The sequence below is a fragment of the Dermacentor variabilis genome, chromosome 9 (genome assembly GCF_050947875.1).
Source record: "Dermacentor variabilis isolate Ectoservices chromosome 9, ASM5094787v1, whole genome shotgun sequence".
Classification (NCBI taxonomy): domain Eukaryota; kingdom Metazoa; phylum Arthropoda; class Arachnida; order Ixodida; family Ixodidae; genus Dermacentor; species Dermacentor variabilis.
Window position 1 is genome coordinate 153,895,468 of NC_134576.1, and position 20,927 is coordinate 153,916,394.

At 44.5% G+C, this 20,927-nt stretch overlaps 1 protein-coding gene across 4 annotated transcripts in view; it reads left to right on the forward strand.

The window, feature by feature from the left end:
* Grip163 (gamma-tubulin complex component 6) overlaps positions 1-20,927 on the forward strand; it is a 525,896-nt gene that overhangs the window by 136,935 nt on the left and 368,034 nt on the right. For all 4 annotated transcript variants that reach the window (XM_075670058.1, XM_075670059.1, XM_075670060.1 and 1 more), the window contains exons 7-8: positions 3,342-3,381; positions 4,994-5,121. In XM_075670058.1, the coding sequence (XP_075526173.1) occupies positions 3,342-3,381; positions 4,994-5,121 (168 nt within the window). The remainder of the gene's footprint in view (positions 1-3,341; positions 3,382-4,993; positions 5,122-20,927) is intronic.

The window sequence follows — 20,927 nt, forward strand, 5'->3', positions numbered from 1 at the left end:
TAATTAGTAGTAGAAGTCCTTTATGTCTATAGAGAGGGCACAAAGGCCTTCGTTGAACTAGGGGGCACAACGTTCAAGACTTCTTGAGATATTTTCACTAGAAAAGGGTCATCTACCTCCAAGATACGGGCAAGAACAAGGCAAAGGGATCTTGCCACATGTCTGTTTCAGACACTATGACCCTTAGGGTAATTTGTGGCTTATGCATTTTCGCACTAAAGATGACGTAAAAGAAATTCTTCTTGCATTTCCCCATTTTTGGCACCACGTTGTCTAGGTTAAGTTTCTTGCATAAGTCTTTTGCCCTTTTCTTGATTTTTGACGTGCGCGCATTGACTTGGCAATCAGGAAGAGCAGAAACTGTTTCATTGGCTTTAGACAGAAAGAGGCTATGCAACATTACAGCATATCCTCCCTCCTTATATGTGGGGAGTACACATAACGAATGTTCCTTAAAAAAAACTCAATGCATTTGACAGGAATATTCAATAATCATTGCTTACATCGGGTCAGGATATTGACTTCTTTTGGGATGCAGCACGATTCCTCTGAATCAACCGCAGGACTGGAGATGCAACACACATGGGACAGCAGTTCAGGGGCACCTTGGTTAGGCTCTACTGCAAACTTTGTTTCTAGGGAAAGCATGTTGCAAACGTCACAGGGAATGTCTGAAGGCTCCAGCGTGTGGAATGCACATGTGGGCATCAATTGCCTCCGAGGAGCCTGCATGCGTAGCCCAGGTAGTGGATGGTTCCAAGTAGATTCACTAACTTGGTCTGTGACGCGAAGAAAATTCTGGAGTCAATGTTTTACCTCTTTCATCCAAGTTGCCAAAAAGCAGGGATGCCAGCAAATGACGATATACTCAGGCTTGTCTGTAGCATTCTGACTTCAGAACCTTGCTAATTCTTTTGCCATGTCTAGTTGAAGACTGATAACAATACTGATAACTGAAACTGCAACTATTGAGAAGCTAGGCCAAGATTATGTTAGCATGCCTTCACTATCTTTGCGAAGGAAAGAATTGTCGCATCTTGACGCATCTCTGCAGGTACTGAAGTTGTTGGATGGCATATATATATATATATATATATATATATATATATATATATATATATATATATAGTGGTCCGGCTTCCAGTGAGCATTCTGTTGAAACGTAGCGCTTGTGTGTGTCCTTTCCTGTGTTTCCGCACCCTCCCGCCTCACACCCTCTCCCCTTTAGAAGAACCCCACCTATATATACTGTGGCGAGGAAAGCGTACGTCGCCTTAAAGAAGACAAGTCCACTTGTCGAAACGTTGGCTCCTGCACTCACCTTGTTCACGTTTTGCTCATCTTTCCTGTGTATGTGTGAAAAGGTTTCCGCGCTAAAACACTATATCAAAAATGTCACACCAAGGCCAGAAGTCGACCTTTGCTGTACAGCCACTGCGACGCATTTCGTTGACTTGGCACCAAACCACAACTTTGTTTGCTGACTCCAGACGAGGCGTGCTGGTTAGGCTTAACCGGTAGGGGTGTTGGCCGGCACACCATTGCAGGAAGGTCACCTTTGATATATTCGTACCCGTAGACGATTGATTACATAGAGATTGGGCATGGAATCACATGCATACGGGCTTAACTGACTGCAGTGAGTGTGAAACAGCATTTGGTTCCACAGGCGATCAGCTGCGACTACTACTGGGAACACCTACAAAGTTTTTATGTGCGCATACTGGTAAAAACAGTGGAGGCTTGCATGTGTACGTAAAGCCTAAAAGCTCCAAACTAAATTTGCAGAACACCGCTTAAGCTGAAGTCAAGGTCGCACACGCGATATCTACACTTCACAACGATGTGCATCGCAACAGGCACGCACAGGCTAAAGCGGCATTCAGGGCAAAGTGTGCGCTGCTGATATGGCCAAGCGAAGGCTTCTCTGTTGCCTAGCCAACCACCGCTTGCCTGCATCAGGCCACCACCGATTTTTGTATTTTTTTGTTCCTCATTCATTTGCTCCGCGTCTCCTCTTCGTCCTCATTGCTATTGTTGCCCTGTCCTCCAAATGGCCGGTACACCTCGTTGAGAGAGAGAGAGAAAACTTTATTTTCATGTTGGGTAGGTGTGGTGAAAAGATACTCAAGCCTCATTGAGAAGAGCTCTCACTACCATGCTTGTCTGCGGAATTTTCCCATGAAAGCCGCATTATAAATGGTACTTCACTTTGTGCAGCTTCACTATAAGCGGTATGCTTTATATGGAGTTCTATGGGAGGGTAAGTGGAAGTCAGAAAAGGCGGTGTTGTAGCCAGTTCTGCACTATAAACTGTTACATTATAAGTGGTCTAAGCTGTAACTACTTGCCGTCATCGGATGGGTAGTTGTGGTGAGGGAAAATTCCTTCGTGAATAATCAAAGTAACAGCTGGTCAGCGCAGCACTCAAGAAGGCAGGCACGTTAGCAAATCGGGAAGGTTAAGTAGCAAAGCTTAGAGCCACGGTTTCGGTTCCAAAGCCATCTCAGTGGAAGTGAATGGTGGAGACACGGAGCCATACAGCAGGCATTGTTGGTGAAGGAGAGAGAACGAGCATCGCTGAGCTTCTCGCTGGACCAGTAGACAGAATGCTGTAAGCCCAGTGCATGGGAATAACAGCAAAGGGGTCGCCGTACAGGTATGGCCAAAATATTTTTTGGCCCACGTAATTACTCAACATTCTTTCCCAAATTTTAGGCTCATAAATGCCAGTTTTCATGTTTTTTGCTCAGTTACACAAATATGATTAATCTATTAAATTGTTCCAATCAAGAGGGTTGCAATGTGGGCTTGTTGGTAATGCATCTTCAAGGGGAGTATGGTAGCACGATTCAAAGACGCGCTGTGTGTGTCCCTTTGTGTCTTCTCTTGTCCCGTCTTTGAATTGCGCTACCATACTCCCCTTGAAGTTCCAATCAAATGGGATAAAAGTTTTAATGAATACCAAGCCCTAGTTAACACACCCTCATTATACCTAGGTGGCTTGCCTTGTGGATCCTTAGCCTAGTGTCTTCAAGAAGCTGCTTTTTGGCCAGCTATGTAGTATATTTGTCCACAGAGGGGTAGATGCCTTTTGTTTAAGTATCTCCATCACTTCCTTTGTTTTTTGTTGTCAACTATGTGGTAGCAATTTGCATATTTCACAAAAAAAACAGCCACGAAGCCCCTAAGGGAAACGGCAAATGATGTAGACACTATTTGGAATGCCTATGTTGCACCATAACATACAAATTGTATTGTTTTTCCTTCTTCCAATTTATTCAACTTGCATATTTTGACATGTGGCTGAAAGGGTGTGCTTGGTTTCACTTTCCCTGCAGGGTCCTGAGCAAGTTTTCCAAGGGCCCAGCAAAGCTCGAGGTTAGTGGAGGAGACCGCTTCCGTAGGTGTGCCAAATGAGAGCCTGCTTTTTCTCATGACTGCCACGCAAGATCGGTATTCATCCAGGCGTTCTGCAAGTCCATGTACAGTGGCAGAGATTACTCTGCTGTAACCATCTGACTTGTGGTAAACATGTTACTGTGCAAGCACATGCACCTTGTTAGCTGAGTGATACAGGAGCACTAATGTTTAGCCACTGCGGTGTTCTGCTGCTGAGAATGACTAGGGGTGCAATGCAGAGATGGACAGGGGATCAGAGTGAAACTGCAAACTACAGCTTTTCTTTTTCTGCTTTGAGTTGCACATTATAGGCCTATACTTAGCGGAAACTACTGTAAAATTGTGAGCAAGCACGCCCTCCCCCTAGAGTCAAAGAAAATTGACAGTCACTTTAGCGTGCGCTGAAGAGGGTGAAGGTAAAAGCCTGCGCATTCTTCAGATATTCATTAAATTGTTTCACATTCTCATTCGAATGCGTTACTTCCTCTAACCTGGGTGGGACTCCCACCAAAGGTCGAGGGTTCGACTCCCACCAAAGGTTGTGGGTTTGAGTGCTAACTGTGCCTCAACGTCGCCTTAGTTAACACTATAGCTTGTGGGTTCGACTCCTGCCGAAGGTTGTGGTTTCAAGTGCCTTAATAAACTGTGCCTTGATTAACTTTGCCGTAGTAAACACCAAAGGTCATGGGTTCAACTCCCAATTTTGGTGCCATTAAATTTTGGTGCCATAAAACGGGCTGGTCAAATTTTCAACCCGTGAGTTATCTAAAGGTTTCGCCTTAATAATTGAAGAATTGTTGGGGGAGGGCCCTTTCTCATTCGCAGACTAAAATTCAAGTCGGTGGTGGAACAGTCATGACCAAACAGTTTTTATTTGACTCAAAAGCTTTATTTAAGATGCATTTACTGTGTTTATTCATGTCATCGCCCTCAAAAATATCAGATGACTCCTCTGAGATCAACCCAAGAATTAATTCACGCATTTGGCCTGAAAGAGCCCGAAATCTTTTGGTTGTACAGAACAAACATCAGTTCACAATTATCCAGGTTCACCAGCGCCACTCCACAAGTGCAACCTTTTCTTTCGCTGTCGCATTGCATACACAACAGTAACACTAAAGCACCGCACACCAAATCCACATTGATAACTGACACCTCTCACAACTGAAGCATCTGACGAAAATGGCGACTGACAGTCTATGCAAAAAGACACTTGGCTATAGTGGTGCCATTGACAGGCCTCAGTAGAAATGTAGCTAAACAATACATTTCTCATCCTCACTAAATACACCATTTTCTGTAAGTTGGTCAAACGGCAACATTTAAAAAAAGAGACCGAAGCTGGCGAAGATGCATGTAATGGTAAACACTATGGAGAGAGGAGGGGAACGCTTGCTCAATAGTTGGTGCCAGTTTCAAATCACTTGAAAAATGGGGGGTGGTTGCATGGTTGGGGCGCTTGTTCGAAATTTAACGGTATGCTCAGTGCAGAAAGATGTGGTTTTCAGTCTTGAGCATGAAAACTTGCCCTGTTCCAAGACTGCTGGTGGAAGTGACTGGCTAATTTTTGCTTTCTTTGTCACCTTGGCAGCCCTTGCCAGCAGTAAGACGGCCATCAAAGCAAGCTCAGCCAGACAGGCTGCCCCTGACTCAGGAAGACTGGCAGTATGTCATGTGTGCAGGGAGAAGGAAGCACTTCACCTGGGAGAGTGTTAGATGGTGAGTGCGCTCTGATCTTTATGCCAGAAACTTGTTTCTGCTTCTCTGCCTGTCTGCTGTGATTGTCTCGCAGGAGAAAAGGAAAAGGTGGCACCAGTCTGGTCGTACCCAGAATAGCATCCACAGTGCTCTGTGGACCACTACTCCTCTGAACCGCAGCCGTAATGCAAAATTTATTTATTTTATTTATTTTCACAAACTGCAGCCCAATTTGGGCTATTGCAGGAGTGGATTTGTACATTGCAAATAAAATATTCTTCTGCACAAATCCACTTCAACACCTTAAGAAACATGATTTCAAATCAAATAAAAGACACAATCAGCATAATAAACAATCTAGTTAATTTATACATAAATTCCTCTAAAGGCAGTGACCTAGTTTCACCTGGGAGCAAGTTCCATTTTTCAATTGTATGAGGAAAGAAGCTATACTCAAATAGGTTAATATGTGGTTGAAATAGTGCAAGGTTAAGTTTGTGGCTGTTACGTGTAGGTTTCAATTTATCAGGAGACGGATAGTTGTTCTTTAATGAGTAGCGTGGGGTGTTAATTAGATTATGTAACAATTTAAGGCATTCACGATCACGCCGCTCGGACAAAGGTTGTAAACCTAGTGCGAAAAGCTGAGATGAGGGTGAGAAGTCCCGGTCATAACGGCAGTATATGAAACGGTGGTAATGTCAGATACTTTATAAGGGTTCCAGATGGGGCAACCATATTTGAGAATGGGTCAGATGAGTGATTTATATGATAGTAATTTTGTTTCGCGTGGAGCTTTTCGCAATGTACAATAAAGATAGCCTATTTTCTTTAGTGCTTTATTGCATGTGTATTCAATACGCCTCAAGTCGCCCTCAAGTCGCCCTACACCTTGATAACAACGGGTTCTTTTACGCCAATCAACACGGCTTCAGGTCTGGTCTTTCTTGCGAAACGCAACTTTTTGAATTTACCACCGAGCTTCATTTAAACCTAGACTCATTATTTCAAACTGATGTAATATTCTTAGACTTCTCAAAGGCATTTGATCGTGTTCCCCATCTATGACTAATCTACAAACTCTCTTCTCTCAGCCGACACCCGCAAATTCTAGCCTGGATTAAATGCTTCCTCACCGACCGCCTTCAGTACACCGTTACAGGTGGATGTTCTTCAGCCTCAAGCAAGGTATTTTCTGGAGTTCCACAAGGATCAGTCCTTGGTCCCCTTCTCTTTCTCATTCTCATCTACATTAATGACCTCCCTTGTGGTATTTCATCATCTATACGCCTCTTCGCGGACGACTGTGTCCTTTATCGTCGAATTTCTACTGAGTCTGACCAGGCCCTTCTTCAGAACGACCTGCGTTTAATAGATAACTGGTGTACCAAATGGTTGATGCAGCTTAACATTTCTAAATGCAAATTTATTCAAATTTCCCGCAAGCACACTAACATCACCCATGAGTACTCATTACGCACAGTCAATATCTCGCAAGTACAAACGTATCGCTACCTCGGTATCCTAATCGCTAGCAATCTAAACTGGTCGGAACACATCACGAAACTGATCGCCGACAGCTCTAAAACACTGGGCTTCATCAGAAGAACATTATCGTTGTCACCCCCATCCGTCTGTAAACTGGCATACGAAACTTTTGTTCAAACAAAACTTGAATACGCTTCTGCGATTTGGTGTCCACATCAAACATATCTAATCAATGCAATAGAATCGGTCCAGAACCGTGCTGCTCGATTCATATTTTCAAAATATGACTACAAAACTAGTATCAGTAGTATAAGGTCATAGCTCAATTTACCCACATTAGTCTATCGACGCAAGATAGCACGTCTATGCTTATGCCACAAGTTGTACTACCATTTTCAACATCTGCGCGAATCACTTCTACCACCAGCACGTTCGTCACGACGCCTGTTCAATTCACTCAGTTTACAGCACCTGTATGGATCAACTTCTGCCTTCAATAAATCATTTTTACCCACAGCAATCGAGGAATGGAATGCACTCCCAGATGCAATTGCCAGGTTGCACGATCCTGAAGAATTTAAAGAGCGGTTGCTTTCACATTTTGGAAACTACAATTGAACGATTTCTCTTTTCATTCCAAGTGTTGTTGCATTTGAAGTCGCCTGTACTCCTATTTTTTTTTGCTGCATTACTTAACCTGCATTATTTCAATTCATTCTTGATGTAACATCTTTGACTTATGTATGTCTATGACCCCCCCCCCCCCCTTATGTAATACCCTGTAAAGGGTCCTTAAGGGTCCAATAAATGATGATGATGCCTTGACCATGACATGTTAGGTGTGAAGATGAGGCCAAGGTACTTGTGTTCAGACACCTGTTCAAAGGAAGAGCCATTAAACGAATAGTTAAATAGAGAAACTGAAGTGCGCTTACTAAAAGATAAAGTGACTGTTCTTGTAAAGTTTATATTCTTTGCCATTTGTCGCACCACTTACAAAATTGTGCAAAAGAATCGTTAAGTGAAAGGTGGTCGGCATTCATGTTAATTTCGTTATACAACACACAGTTGCCTGCATAAAGGCGGATTTTTGCGGACACATAATTTGTCAAATTATTGATATACAATAAGAACAAAAGTGGCTGCAGCACTGAACCCTGGGGAACTCCGGATGTCACATTTACTACAGACAAGTTTGAGGAATTAAACTAAACATACTGGGAACGGTTATGTAAAAAGCTAGCGATCCAGTCAGCTAAGGAAGAGTTATTAAGTATAGCTCGAAGCTTATGGAGAAGTTTTGAGTGTGTAGCGGTGTTGAATGCTTTGGAAAAATCTATAAAAATGGCATATATTTTATTTCCAGTGTCGGGAGCTCGTGAAATGTCATGCGAGAATTCTACGAGCTGTGTTATTGTACTAAACCCCCGATGAAAACTATATTAAAGTGGAAAGTTGGGCGAGTTGGTATACATCCATAATGGCAACAGCACGAAAAAGACGACTACGGAGTGCACAGGACAGCTCTCGTCCTGTGTCCTTCGTGTTTGTGTTCCTGAGTGTTTGTCGTGCACTTTAAAGTGAAGCTTTCTTTGTGACCCCTTCGAGTCTTTCCTGACCGTGGCTGCTGCTGTCTTGCTGAATATATTCGTGGATATATACACATATACAAAGGTTATATGAAGGTACCCATGAAATGGCTCATATTTACATGTGTACTTATTTATCCTTTTCTCGTGGACTGCGTTTCACCTGTTAGCAACTTAGTTATCGCTTAGCGTAAGATGTGCCTGCATGATTTGTAACTTACTCGAATGTTATCGTTGATTCTATCTGTTGTGTATATTCTCACCAAACCTTTCGTAATCAGATTGAGTGTGTGTAACACAATTTGAATAGTGCTTTGTGGAAGGCATGCAGGCACCAACGTGCCTCCCTGGAACTTTCGACGAGTCATCAATAAAAGGCAACATGCTTGACCCGCAGATCAGATTTCGTCGATCACCGACTGTGCTTGCCGCTATCATCGTGCTTTGAGTGTCTCTTGCTTTTGTTGGCACAGGTTCATCTGTTAAACAGTTAGTTTTGTGAATCACAGCTATTGCTACTGTGTTGTTCTCCGTCACTACACGCACCATCTAGTGGAGGTGCTTTTGCGTTCATGTGCTGGACGCTCCCGTCAAACCCGCACTACAATGTTACAATATATGAACATTGTATCTGTTCTGTGTAACAAAAGGGTAGCTTCCTACGTAAAACCTACTCTATATTGTCAGGGCTCAGGCATCTCTAATGCAGACCGGTTGGTAATGTTATGGCGAATTATATTTAACGGTTTGTTTGATTTACTTGATCATTTTTTTTATTTACTTAACCACTCAATATTTCGCACTGGGTTCTTGGCCCACTCCTCCAGAATAGGCATGTCCTACTATGTATGATTCATACATAAAACATGAAGATATAATGTCTGCTCACAGAAATATCTAAAGCACACCTATCTGGTAATACATAATAATTCTGCGGAAGCCCACAAGGGGGAGAGAAGTAACTAATAAAGGGAAAATCGGACATCCACCAGTTCATAGCTCAGATGGTAGAGCGGCTGCCCCGGAAAGGTGGTGGTCCCGGGTTCGAGTCCCAGACCAGGATGAATTTTTCTTCACCTGTGAGGGTTTTCTTTCGAGAAACCCGTGTGGGTTTCCTTTGTAGCAATTGCTACGAACTGGCGGATGTCCGATTTTCCCTTTATTATTACTATCTGGTAATAGAATGGTTCAATAGAAGGACGTTGCTTTCACATGGGGCCCTGCTCAAACCAAAGCCTTCTCCACCCTCGTGCGCTTTCTCATGGCTGCCCCATTGCTGGCTCATTATGATCCATCTGCCGCCACTGAACTTCACATAGATGCCAGTGGTCATGGAATTGGCGCTGTACTTGTTCAGTGGCAGCGTAGCACAGAGCATGTTATTTATTATTCAGTTACATGTATCCAGTTACCTCACAGGCTCCCGAAGGAGTATTGTGTGAGGGGAGGATACAGGAAATTAGCAAAAAGAAAGGAGTGCTAAGAAATTGTACATTTTTAGCGAGCAAACATGAAAGAACAAATATCTAACAATATAAATAACACTATAAATGAAACAAAACGACTGTGTGAAGTAGCAAAAAAAGGTGTACCACGAAATTATACAAATGGTAACTGGTGAAGATGAAAGAACAAGTCTCTAACAATGTTAATGCAATACAAAACAAACATTCAGACAAAACGAACAAAAATAGCTACACAACTTCGTTAAAAGTATTTACTTAGGTGCGCAGTATGGTTTAGTTGAGATGAATTATGGAAATATATGCATAAGCTTGCTTTGAAGGATACAGGGTCAAGAAGGTCAACTATGTCGTTTGGTAGGTTATTCCAATGCTGAATGGCACGTGGTAGCGCGGAAGAAGTGAAAGCATTGGTTCGGCCAAAGATATGCTGGAAACCCGGATGATTATGCAGACGCCGAGATGTATGAGATAGACGAGTGAGCGGCAGGGTGGACGCGCGTGTGCTATGGACTATTTTGTTAAACAGACAACGCAATGCTACGATTCTTCGTGATTCAAAAGATGAGAGGGATAAAGATGACTTAATGCTAGTCATGCTAGAGTCGCGGTGATAATCCCTTACAATGAAGCGGGCGGCGCGGTTTTAGACTGACTCAAGAGTCGCAATTAGGTAAGCTTCATGAGGTGACCAGATAGGGGCTGCGAATTCCAGCCGTGGCCTTATGAATGTCTGATAGGCGATTTGTCTACTGAAGGCAGGAGCATCGCGCAGGTTATGTTTAAAATAACCGAGCGTACGTGAGGCTTTATCAGTTATTTTTTCGATGTGTGCAGATCATGACAGGTTAGGTCAGGGTGTCTACCAACCGGGAAAACTGGGAATTCTCAGGGATTTTCACTAGTCTGGAAAAAGTCAGGGAAAACTCAGGGAATTTGGGCCTCTATCAGGTAAAATTAGTGGCAATGTTATTGAAAGGGTCGAAAGTTGCGGTAATGCTGGATCGAGTAACAGACAGGAATCGTAATGAATCGTCTTTGATGCCCTGTCGTCGGCAGGAGGAGTTACCAGTGTACAGTCAACGAGCGACTTTCCGGATTCTCGATAATTTAGATGGCTTCGCGGCCCCGCCACGTACCCCTTAGAGTCAACGTATAAGAACGTGTGAAATTTCCGATGCAAGAACGCTTCGCCGTCCCAATTTCCGGATGTTTTGCCGTGACCACAGGTCTGAAGCGGCAATAATCAAAGGCACCACCACTGCCATTTTGATTTCTTCACCACCTCGAACCGGCGCTCTCGCACGCAGATCTGCTGGCAGCCGTTACCACCACTGCGGCAATGCTAGGCCTAGCTGCTTCGACGTTTGCTATGAAGCTTCTTGCCGTTGGGTGCCAAGTTTTTTATTGAAAGAATTAGCTGCTGTCAGCAATGGCACGGACTCTTCCTTTGTGGTCCTTGCGATTGGCTTAGAAACTTGGAAAATACGGTGCGTTGCATAATGCTGGTTCCTGAAAGTCAGCTTCGCCTCTGTACAGAAATGTATGGTGAAGCTTACGCAAAAGTATTGCAGTGAAGCATACCAAGCGTGAGAAGGGACCACAGAACACAGTATGTATTCCTTAATTATACACACAGGCACCTGGTATTTCCTGTCACAGTATGAGCATCGATATGCCTAATATGTGTACCGACAGGCCTTCAGAGCATTTTTGGATGTGCCTGTGGCGGTTTGAGCCCCTAAGGGCAATAAATGACACGGATTTATTTTTTTCCATCTGGCCGATTTTTCGGACGTTTTCGTGGCCCCTAGGGAGTTTGAAAAATCGGTCGTGGACTGTGCAACTGACCAAGATGCTTCAAATGGTCCTTGGGGCGAACGAGTGGCGGAAGGCGGACAAGAACAGAAATGACCCATGCATTGAGGAATAAACGGGAATGGAAGCTTGCTGCCGCCATTTTGTAGGAGCTTGAGCTCAAAAAATAAAGTTTTGGCTGATACTGAGATGCAGGTGTCCCTCATCGACACCAAAATAAACTCTTTAAAGCAGTGAAACACAACACTCTGGCCTTGTGCATGGGCTGAGAGTATGTCAGGACAGTTGAGGTTGACTTACGAGCTGTTGAGAGAGAATTTCAATTGTGACAGAGTTCGGGCCTCATCCCGCTGAGGTTTCTATCAGTTGATAGAAATAGCTCATATTCAAAAATATTTGCTTCTACATGCATCTCCTTTTTATTCGTATTTGATAATGTCCGACCCCATTTGCAATTTTTTCGAAGACACTGTATTTGCTGTGCATTTTACTAACCCATACCTTCTATTCTCTTTTTGAATAACATAAATACTGCTCCTTAGTATTCAAATTGGATTAAGTCACATTTTTTTTTTTATATGCTTACTAGAGAGTGACAGCATCAGGCAATGTGGTTTCAGTCTGTCTTGACATAAAACATAGTTCTGCATCACTGCGGGAAATTTGCAACGGCACTCAGGGAAAACCTGGAAAACTCAGGGAATTTTCAAATGTCAACTTGGTAGACACCCTGTAGGTGTAACGAGAATGGTGAGGTACTTGTATGAGTTGGTGCATGTGACGGGGTTCTTATCCAGTGAGTAATCGAAAGCGGGAAATGTCTTTCTGCGGGTGAATGTTATTAGTTTGCATTTATCACTGTTTAGGGTCATTTGCCAAGATGAGCACGAGTTATTAATACAGTCAAGATCTCGTTGGAGAGTGATGTGATTAGAAGGTGAGCAGATTTGACGATAGATCACACAATTGTCTGCGAACAAGTGAATGGATGACGTTATTTTGGATGGCAAGTCGTTAATATAGATCAGAAAGAGTACCGGTCCGAGTACGCTTCCTTGTGGTACACCAGATGTTACATCGCTGATACTGGAAATAAAGTTATTGACGACGGTGAATTGCTTACGGAATGACAAGAGATTTCTTATCCAAGATACTGTTAAGGAATCTATGTTTAAGTATGAAAGTTTAGCTATGAGACGGCAATGAGCAACGCGATCGAAAGCCTTAGCGAAGTCTATGAAAATGAAATCTGTCTGTGAACCTGTATCCATGTTTAGGAAAATATCCCTAGTCGATTCAAATAGATGTTTCACTAGATAGTCCTTTTCTAAAACCATGCTGTTGTTTAAAGAATTTGTTAGTTTCCAAGTGATTTGCTACATTAGAAAAGATTATGTGTGCTAGTAACTTACCGGGAATGCTTGTTGGTGATATTGGGCGGTAATTGTTAACAGCGCTTTTATCGGCAGACTTAAAGAAAGAGATAACTTTACCGACCTTCCAGTCATACAGAATTTCCCCTTTAGAGAGGGACTATTGAAACAAACAGGAAAGGACTGTGCTAGAGAGTACTACTGTATATTTTAAGATTTTTGAGTTTATACTGTCCATGCCGGAAGAAGTTGACATCTTGAGGTTGTTGATCAGCTCAGCAACACCAGTGGTTGTTATATCGATGGGGGCCATGTATGGATAATCGAGTTCGATGGGTGTTGGTATTTTTGAATGGTCTTCCTTTGTAAATACGACCCTGAAGCAGTTGTTAAAGATAGATGCTATTGTGAAAGTTCTCGTGCAATCGCCAAGTATTTGTGAAATGTCGGAGTCTTTAACTGGAGAGATCGTTTTCCAAAATTTTTTGTTGTTGTTTTGAAGCAGTGGTTGCAGATCACAAGAGAAATACTTTTGCTTGGCTTGACGCAGGGCATTGCAGTAGGCTAAATCACAAGACTTATGTTTGCTTCAAGATACAGGGGTGTCCACCCAGCGTATTTAGAATTGCTCGTAGATACAGCGGGGCGTGCCACTTTTGACGGAGCTCGACGTTTCTGCGCAGGCGCGAGTAAGAGCGGGCGCGAGAGAGAAAATCTGGGGGCTTTTGCTCCTTGAATATATGACTCAGCCTAGGCACTATGGAAGAGGTTTCTTAGAGCGCGTTGTATTCGTTTGTCCCCTTGACATGCCGGCATTTCGGAGTTCAGTCGAGTTGGTTTTACGCTCCGCTGCTGGCTGCCCGCACGGTGAGGCTGTGGGTGCGGACGCCGCTTGGTGATCACTGTGTCTGAAGGGACAATGTTCTGACTGGTGTTTTATAAGTCGCGGGTCGCTTTTTTCGTCGCGACAATAGATGGGATTTTTTACGAGCACTGCTCCAGGAGGGCACATGTAACCGGCAAACGGAGGCCTCAGGAGAGCACCTGAGGTTATATTAAAGCAGGAGGCGCAGGATCTCCGGGGCACCCAAGCGGTAGTGGGGGGATCAAAGCTGGAAGCCGGGCGGCCCGTGGGTTGGGGCCGCAGAGGCCGAAGCGTCTGGGGGTGTTCGCACAAAACATTGGCTGTCCGCGATAGCGGACAGCCGATCTTATACTCCTCTGGCATGTGCAGGCCTCTGCGAGCCCCAACCCATGGACCAGTCCGGCTTCTAGCTTTGATATCCCCGTTGCCGCTTTGGTGTCCTGGAGGCGCCGCCAGTAATGCGAGATAATGACACGTTGTTTTCATTAGTAAAAACATGATCGATTAAATATGATTGCGTCGAGCCGCCAACTTGCGATGCTAAGTTCGGCACAACCGCGCCCCGCAACTTCTGCCGGCACGCCTAGGGACAAGCGCATACACTGCGCGCCAAGAAACATCTCCGTAGTACCTAGGCAGAGTCGTATTTTCATGGAGCAAAACTCCCCACGTTCCCTCTTTTGCACCCGCTCTCACTCGCGCATGCGCGCAAACGCCCGTTGTCTCCGCAAGTTCCATGCCCCGCTGTACCTACGAGCACTTAGAAATATGCGTCCACCCATTTGGCAGTCCTGTAAAGACGCTTCTGTTTATCTTTTAGAGTACGAAGAGGTTTACTGAACCATGGTTTCGATGAGAACGCAAAATGAGACCTTTGGTATAAGCGCATGTGCTAATTCCATTAGCTTTTCTTTGTACAGGCACCTGTTCTCGTTCACTGTCCGCTCAGAAAAAGTTGCTAAGAATGACGACGTCAAGTTTTCCAAACCATTGTTAATAGCGGTGAGGTTTTCTCTTTTGCAATCAAATATTTGTTTAGTTTTCAGATGACGTGAGCTTGAAGGTCTATGAACTATGAATTGTAATAACCGGTCGTCACTGAGCCCATCCGCAAAAGTGATAGTGTTAACCCTCTTGGGCGCAGACGATAGAACAAGATCCAAAATGTTATAGATATGAGTTGGTTGGTCTGTTAATTGCACAAGTGAAAAATCAAGTGTTAGTTGAACGAACTGACAAGATGCACGTGATTGGCTTCGCAAGTTTTGCCAGTCAATGTCTGGAAAGTTAGTCACCAAGAAGAAAAATGTCAGCTTTGTTATATTTGGATCGAATAGAAGTAATGTTATCGTGTAATTCGGAAATGAAATTGTAGGAGCTTTCGGGTGGTCTATAGCATACAACATAAATTTTATTCGATTGGGGAAATGATACGCAGACCCACAGAATTTTGAGACTCGAAGGAATCGGCACAAAAAATGACGCGATATGTTTTTTTATGGCGAGCAATACCCCACCACCTCTTCTATCGTCCCTATCTCTGCGATAGATAATGTAAACATTAGAATCGGGTAGTACTTCGCCATCCGTAATTTCAGAGCAGAGCCAAGTTTCTGTAAGTGACAATATGTCGCATTCACAGTCATCTAAGTATGACGAAATTTCATTGCATTTAGGAAGAATGCTATGAATGTTAGTTAATAATATGGATAGATGCGAGGGCACGATAGGCTCATGTGGTGAATTGGGTTTTTTCTTAAGTGCACATGTTCCCAGCCTAGGTCTTTGCTATCGGGGTAGGGGGATTACAGCGGCAGACGCTGCATCGTATGTGTACACATTGCTATTGATTCTTAGTTTATTGAGGGTTAGCTTAAATTGCTCGTTTTTGGTTTTTGCGAAGTCAGTCAGTTTGCGTCGAGTGATACGGGTTTGCATAGAAAAATCTTCACGAACAGCAAAATTAGTGTTCTTGAACTTGTAGCCTTTTTCTATTACGCGCTGCTTATCCTTAAAAAATGGGAACTTGACAGTGACCGATCTATTCTTTTCATCGTTGTATTTGCCGAGGCGATGCGTGCGGTCTATTTGAGCTGGATCGATAGTGATACCAAGGTGTTGGTACATATGTCAATGATTTTTTATTCTGATGACAACCATGAGTCGCTTTTGTCATCTGTGATTCCAAAGAATAGCAAGTTGCAGCCACGAAGTCTATTTTCTATGTCTTCACAGCGCGAGTGTATTGTTTTTTGCTTTGTGGAAATGCCTTTAGCTATGTTCAGTGATTCGGGCGATGTATTGTTGACGGAACTTTTCATTGAAACAATGTCAACTTCTGCAGCCTGGAGCCTAGTCGACAACTGCGTTAGCTCAACATCAACTGACGCCTGCCAATTCTTTAATGCTCGCAGGTCATTACGAATCTCGTCCTGGCCGGATTCGATACGTTGCTAAGTTGCGATAATGTTATCCAGCACATCCAGCCGGGGGTTTGATTCGATATCAACGGATAGAAGCAGGCACAAGCGACATATGCATAAAGAAAAGTTTTTGACAATGACAGTAGCTCACTAGGGCACAACACCACTAAAATACAGCGGTTGCTACTTTTCAGACAAGAACAGCGGTTCAAGTAACCAACTTGAAACGTGAGCATGGGTGAGCACTTCATGGGGGGGGTCCAAAACGGTGTTGTGCCCCAGCGCAGTTGATGCGGATGGTCACTTAAATGTGGTGCAGCCAATGCTGTCAGTCGAAGCAGTTGGCTTTGATGATCCCGGTTGCTACCAGATGAAGTGAGTATCATCCGAGGCTGGCAGCTGCGTCCAATTCATGAAGCAGTCTGGTGGCTGCTTCCAGATAAACGGGCCAGTTGTGCACAGGGCGGCAGGTTGTTGGCCAGAAGAAGGGACACCTGAAACGTGAGCATGGGTGAGCACTCCACGGGTCCGAAACGGTGTTGTGCCCCCAATTGCATACTCTGGCCGCCTCCTGTCACCCATCAAGAGGAATCTTTCAACTACCGAACGGGAGTGCCTGGCGTTAGTTTGGGCAGTTGCCAAATTCCGCCCCTACTTGTAGGGCTGCACGTTTTCCGTGGTTGCTGATCACCATGCCTTGTGCTAGCTCTCCTCACTTACAGAACCCATTGGACGATTGGTTAGATGGGCGCTTCGGCTTCAAGAATATTCATTTGCTGTTTTATACAAGTCAGGCTGTTTGCACAAGGATGCCGACTGCCTCTCTTGTCATCCTTTCGACCGCCCTGGATATAATGTGCATGACACGGACTCTTGCGTCCTGGCCATTTCTGACCAGCATGACATCCGCATTGAACAATGGCGTGATGACCTCTTACGTGTTCCCATAGATCATCTCAATTCTGGACATTCAGAGCCCACACTGCGCATGTTTGTGCTCCGCGACGACGTTTTCTACTGTTGCAGCTTACGCCCCAAAGGACCAGAATTTTTACTTGTACCACGCCATCTCCAGACATCAGTTCTTCAGCCGTTGCATGATGCCCCTACTGCAAGCCACCTCAGTGTTTCGCGCACTTAGGACCGCTTACAGCACCGCTTCTACTGGCCAGGCCTGTACTGCTCTATGCACCGCTATGCTGCAGCCTGTGCGCTCTGTTAGCGCCGCAAGAACCTGGCTGTGCTGCCTGCTGGACGCCTTCACCTCATCGATATGCCTTTAGAACCATTCTCTCATGTCGGTCTTGATCTTCTCGAAGATCCTTTCCCAATGTCAAAATCTGGCAATAAATGGGTCATTTTCATGACAGATTACGCGACCCGGTACGTGATCACGTGAGCTTTGTGCACAAGCTGTGCAACTGAGGTGGCGTATTTCCTTTTACATGATGTCATCCTCCACCATGGCGCACCCCGGCAGCTCCTCATTGATTGCGGCCGCACCTTCTTTTCCAAAGTAGTTGAAGGCATACTTCGTTCCTGTTCAGCCGAGCATAAGCTTTCCACCACCTTCCACTCGCAGACAAATGGACTGGCGGAGCACCTCAATCTCACCTTGATTGATCGCATGTTCTGTCCCACTCACTGACGACCACAGTGAGTGGGACAGCACATTATTCTTTGTGACCTTTGCCTATAATTCATACTGTCACAATTTATTATGTCATTTCTCGTATGTGGCTGCTATGCTAAATTGGAATAGGTGGGTGAAAGATAAATTGGAAGCTTTAATCAGAAAAGCCGTCAAGGCTGCGCTTGGTCTGCCTGTGACTACGTCAAACGATATGTTGTTATGACTGGGTTTGCATAATGCTTCAGATGAAATTGCCGAGGCTCAGTGTATGGCACAGAGAGAGCAGTTGCTAGGTACACCGGCGGGTAGGTATATTTTAGAGTCAATTGAAGAATCGGTGGCTGTGTCGCACGATGGGGCGCTCCTACACGAGTTGAACATGAACCTAAGGGCCAATATCATCTTGCACCCCGTGCACAATGTAGGGAGGCGGGTCGCAAGAGCTAGGGCTTTGTTGCGAGAGGCAAAGGATCAGGAGGAGGAGTCTGTGTTTGTTGACGCCGCATGGATTAATAGGAAAGATGCTTATTCGGTGGTGATAGATAGCAAAGGGAGCATTAGAAATGCCGCTCCCATTTATACCAAAGATCCGGGGGTTGCTGAGCAGGTTAGCTATTGCTCTAGCACTAATTGATTCAAGAAAAGCTTTGGTGTTTAGTGACTGCTCGAGAGGACTTCTCGAGAGGACTTGTTGTGGAACCGGCTAACAGACTGTTGCAGGGTAGGGATATCACTTCGCATACAGTAACTTGGTTCCCGGCACACATGGGGACAGTGGAGGGAGCCCCGCATAACCTCAACGAGGTGGCGCACAGGGAGGCATGAGGATTAGTGTGCCGTGTACTCACTGCAGGGACTGGATCTCCCGCTCCTGAGTTTAGGGACCAACTGTTAACCTACAACGAGATCACCAAGCACTATTACTTAGGGCGCAGGGCATTCCCCCTGCCACATTCTAAATTACATAGGCCACAGGCGGTTACATTAAGGCTTCTGCAGACACGAACGTACCCTAACCCGGCCATCATGAATAAAATTAATCTGGAATGCGGGGTTTCAATCTACTGTAGTAAGTGTGGGGGTTCGCTCAATTTAGAACACATGCTTTGGCGCTGCTCGGCATTGGCCAGTGATGGTTCTCGAGGTGAACAGTGGTGGCAGCGGATGCTGCACAGTGAAGTGCTGGCGGACCAACTCACGGCTGTCCAGAGGGCCCGTGTGACGGCAGAGGGGCTCGGCCTCTCTGTCCCGATGTAGGAGCTGCCTGAATCAGTCCCAGACTGATTCCTCAGGACCTAAATAAAGTTCTTCATACCATACAAGACCGCTGGCTTTTCACCCTTTTACCTTCTGTTCGGCTGCGACCCTTCTTTGCCCTTTGACACACTGCTTCCTTCCTCGACGAACACTCCCACTGAATACGCTCAAGACGACTTCGGCCTGGCTCACACAGCATGCCAGATTGCCGGCTGCCGGCTCAACAGAGTATCAGGCCATGCAGAAGATTCGGTACAACAGCCGACATCTGGACGTTCGACTTCCTGCTGGCTCCGTTGTCCTCCTATGAACATCATGTCGCCACATCAACTTGTCTGAAAAGCTCCTGCTACGCTATGCAGGACCCTACACGATAGTGCGTCAGCTTGGCAATGTGAACTACGAGATCGCTCCGCTGTACTCACATGTCCCTATGGACATTGTGCATGTGTCACGGCTGAAGTTTTACTTTGCTGAGAGTTCACCTCCCTTATAGTTAGCGCCAAGATGGCGCCTTTACATACGGAGGTTATGTTACGGCTCAGCCAAGAGTGGCGCCAGTCAAAAAAAGACGATTTGGCATGTGTAGGTGGAATCGGTCTCGATAGCCATCTTGTTTATGCTTCGTTGTCTCTCTTGTAAATATTGCAAATACATTGTTATATGTCACTTTTGCAACGTAACGATATATTTCACAAATTCTTTGATTTACTTTAGTTTTTGATTGAGCCATTCGGTATGTGCCATTGGGGGCATGCCCATTTTTAGCCAATGCCCCTGAATGGGTATGTCCCTCTGTGACACAAGAGGTACAGAATCCTAAATGGGGCTTTACAAGTATCATACTTTAATATTGTACATATTCTTGAAGCAGCATGAGGATTTGCTTTTGCTGATAATGGACGGCTGCAGTTTGCATGAGCCATCGATATGTGCAGCGAGCAAAACTCAGACACGCACTCTGCTCATCTTGTCTCCATAGCATGTACTACTCTTTAGAGTTATTGTCATCTTTCATAGCGTATGACAGCACACAGCAGCATAAGATCTTGCCACTCGCATGGTCGCCGCATATTTATGTTGCCCCATGTGGCGGTGCAGTGAAGTGGACTTACGGGCCGGTACCCAGGGACACAGCGAACGCTCAACGTAACATTTTTTTTTTGCACGCTTAAAATAAAAATCACTCCAATTAAACTTTCACAAATAAATATCTTTTGTTTACTCTTCCAAATGAGTGCATGCGTGAATTTTTACTTAAACCGCATCACCAATGTTGTGCCTGAACATGGGGCATTTCACACATTTCCCAATGTTTGCGCAGCAACTTCCACTTCGAAACTACTTGGTCAGCAAGTTCAATACTTTTTTGACATGCTTATTGCCAAATATTCAGCCATGTAATATAGTCTTATAGTAGCTGTAAACTTTGTAGGAATTAAAAAAGAATAATCAAAATAGGCGCAGAATTGCCATATTGCTTCATCACAACGCACTTTGTGAGACATAGTAGTGGCCGCCAATGGGAGATAATGAGAAAGCGCCATTTCTTTTATAGCAAATAGCAGATATTCAAGGCGTTCCATGTAATATTGTATTTTTGAGAGTATTTTTTGACAACCTAGGTTTCGCCCACTACAGCAACATTCACATCACTGTAAGAGACAGAAAAAAAATTTTATTTCAAAAATACTTTACGAGGACAAATAGGGCACTAAAATGATCATCCACAATTTTTTAGAATTGATTCGGAGAGGGCCGAGTGCAATGTTTGGGACGTTTGGCGTGGAATGACCCTATATTGAGGTTTAAACTGTGGAACCAGCTCCTAAGGGCTTTTTATGTCCTATTTACTGTTCCTAAACAATAGTCAAGCACCAATAACAAGAGAGTAATAAAGTACATTGTATTTGAAGAT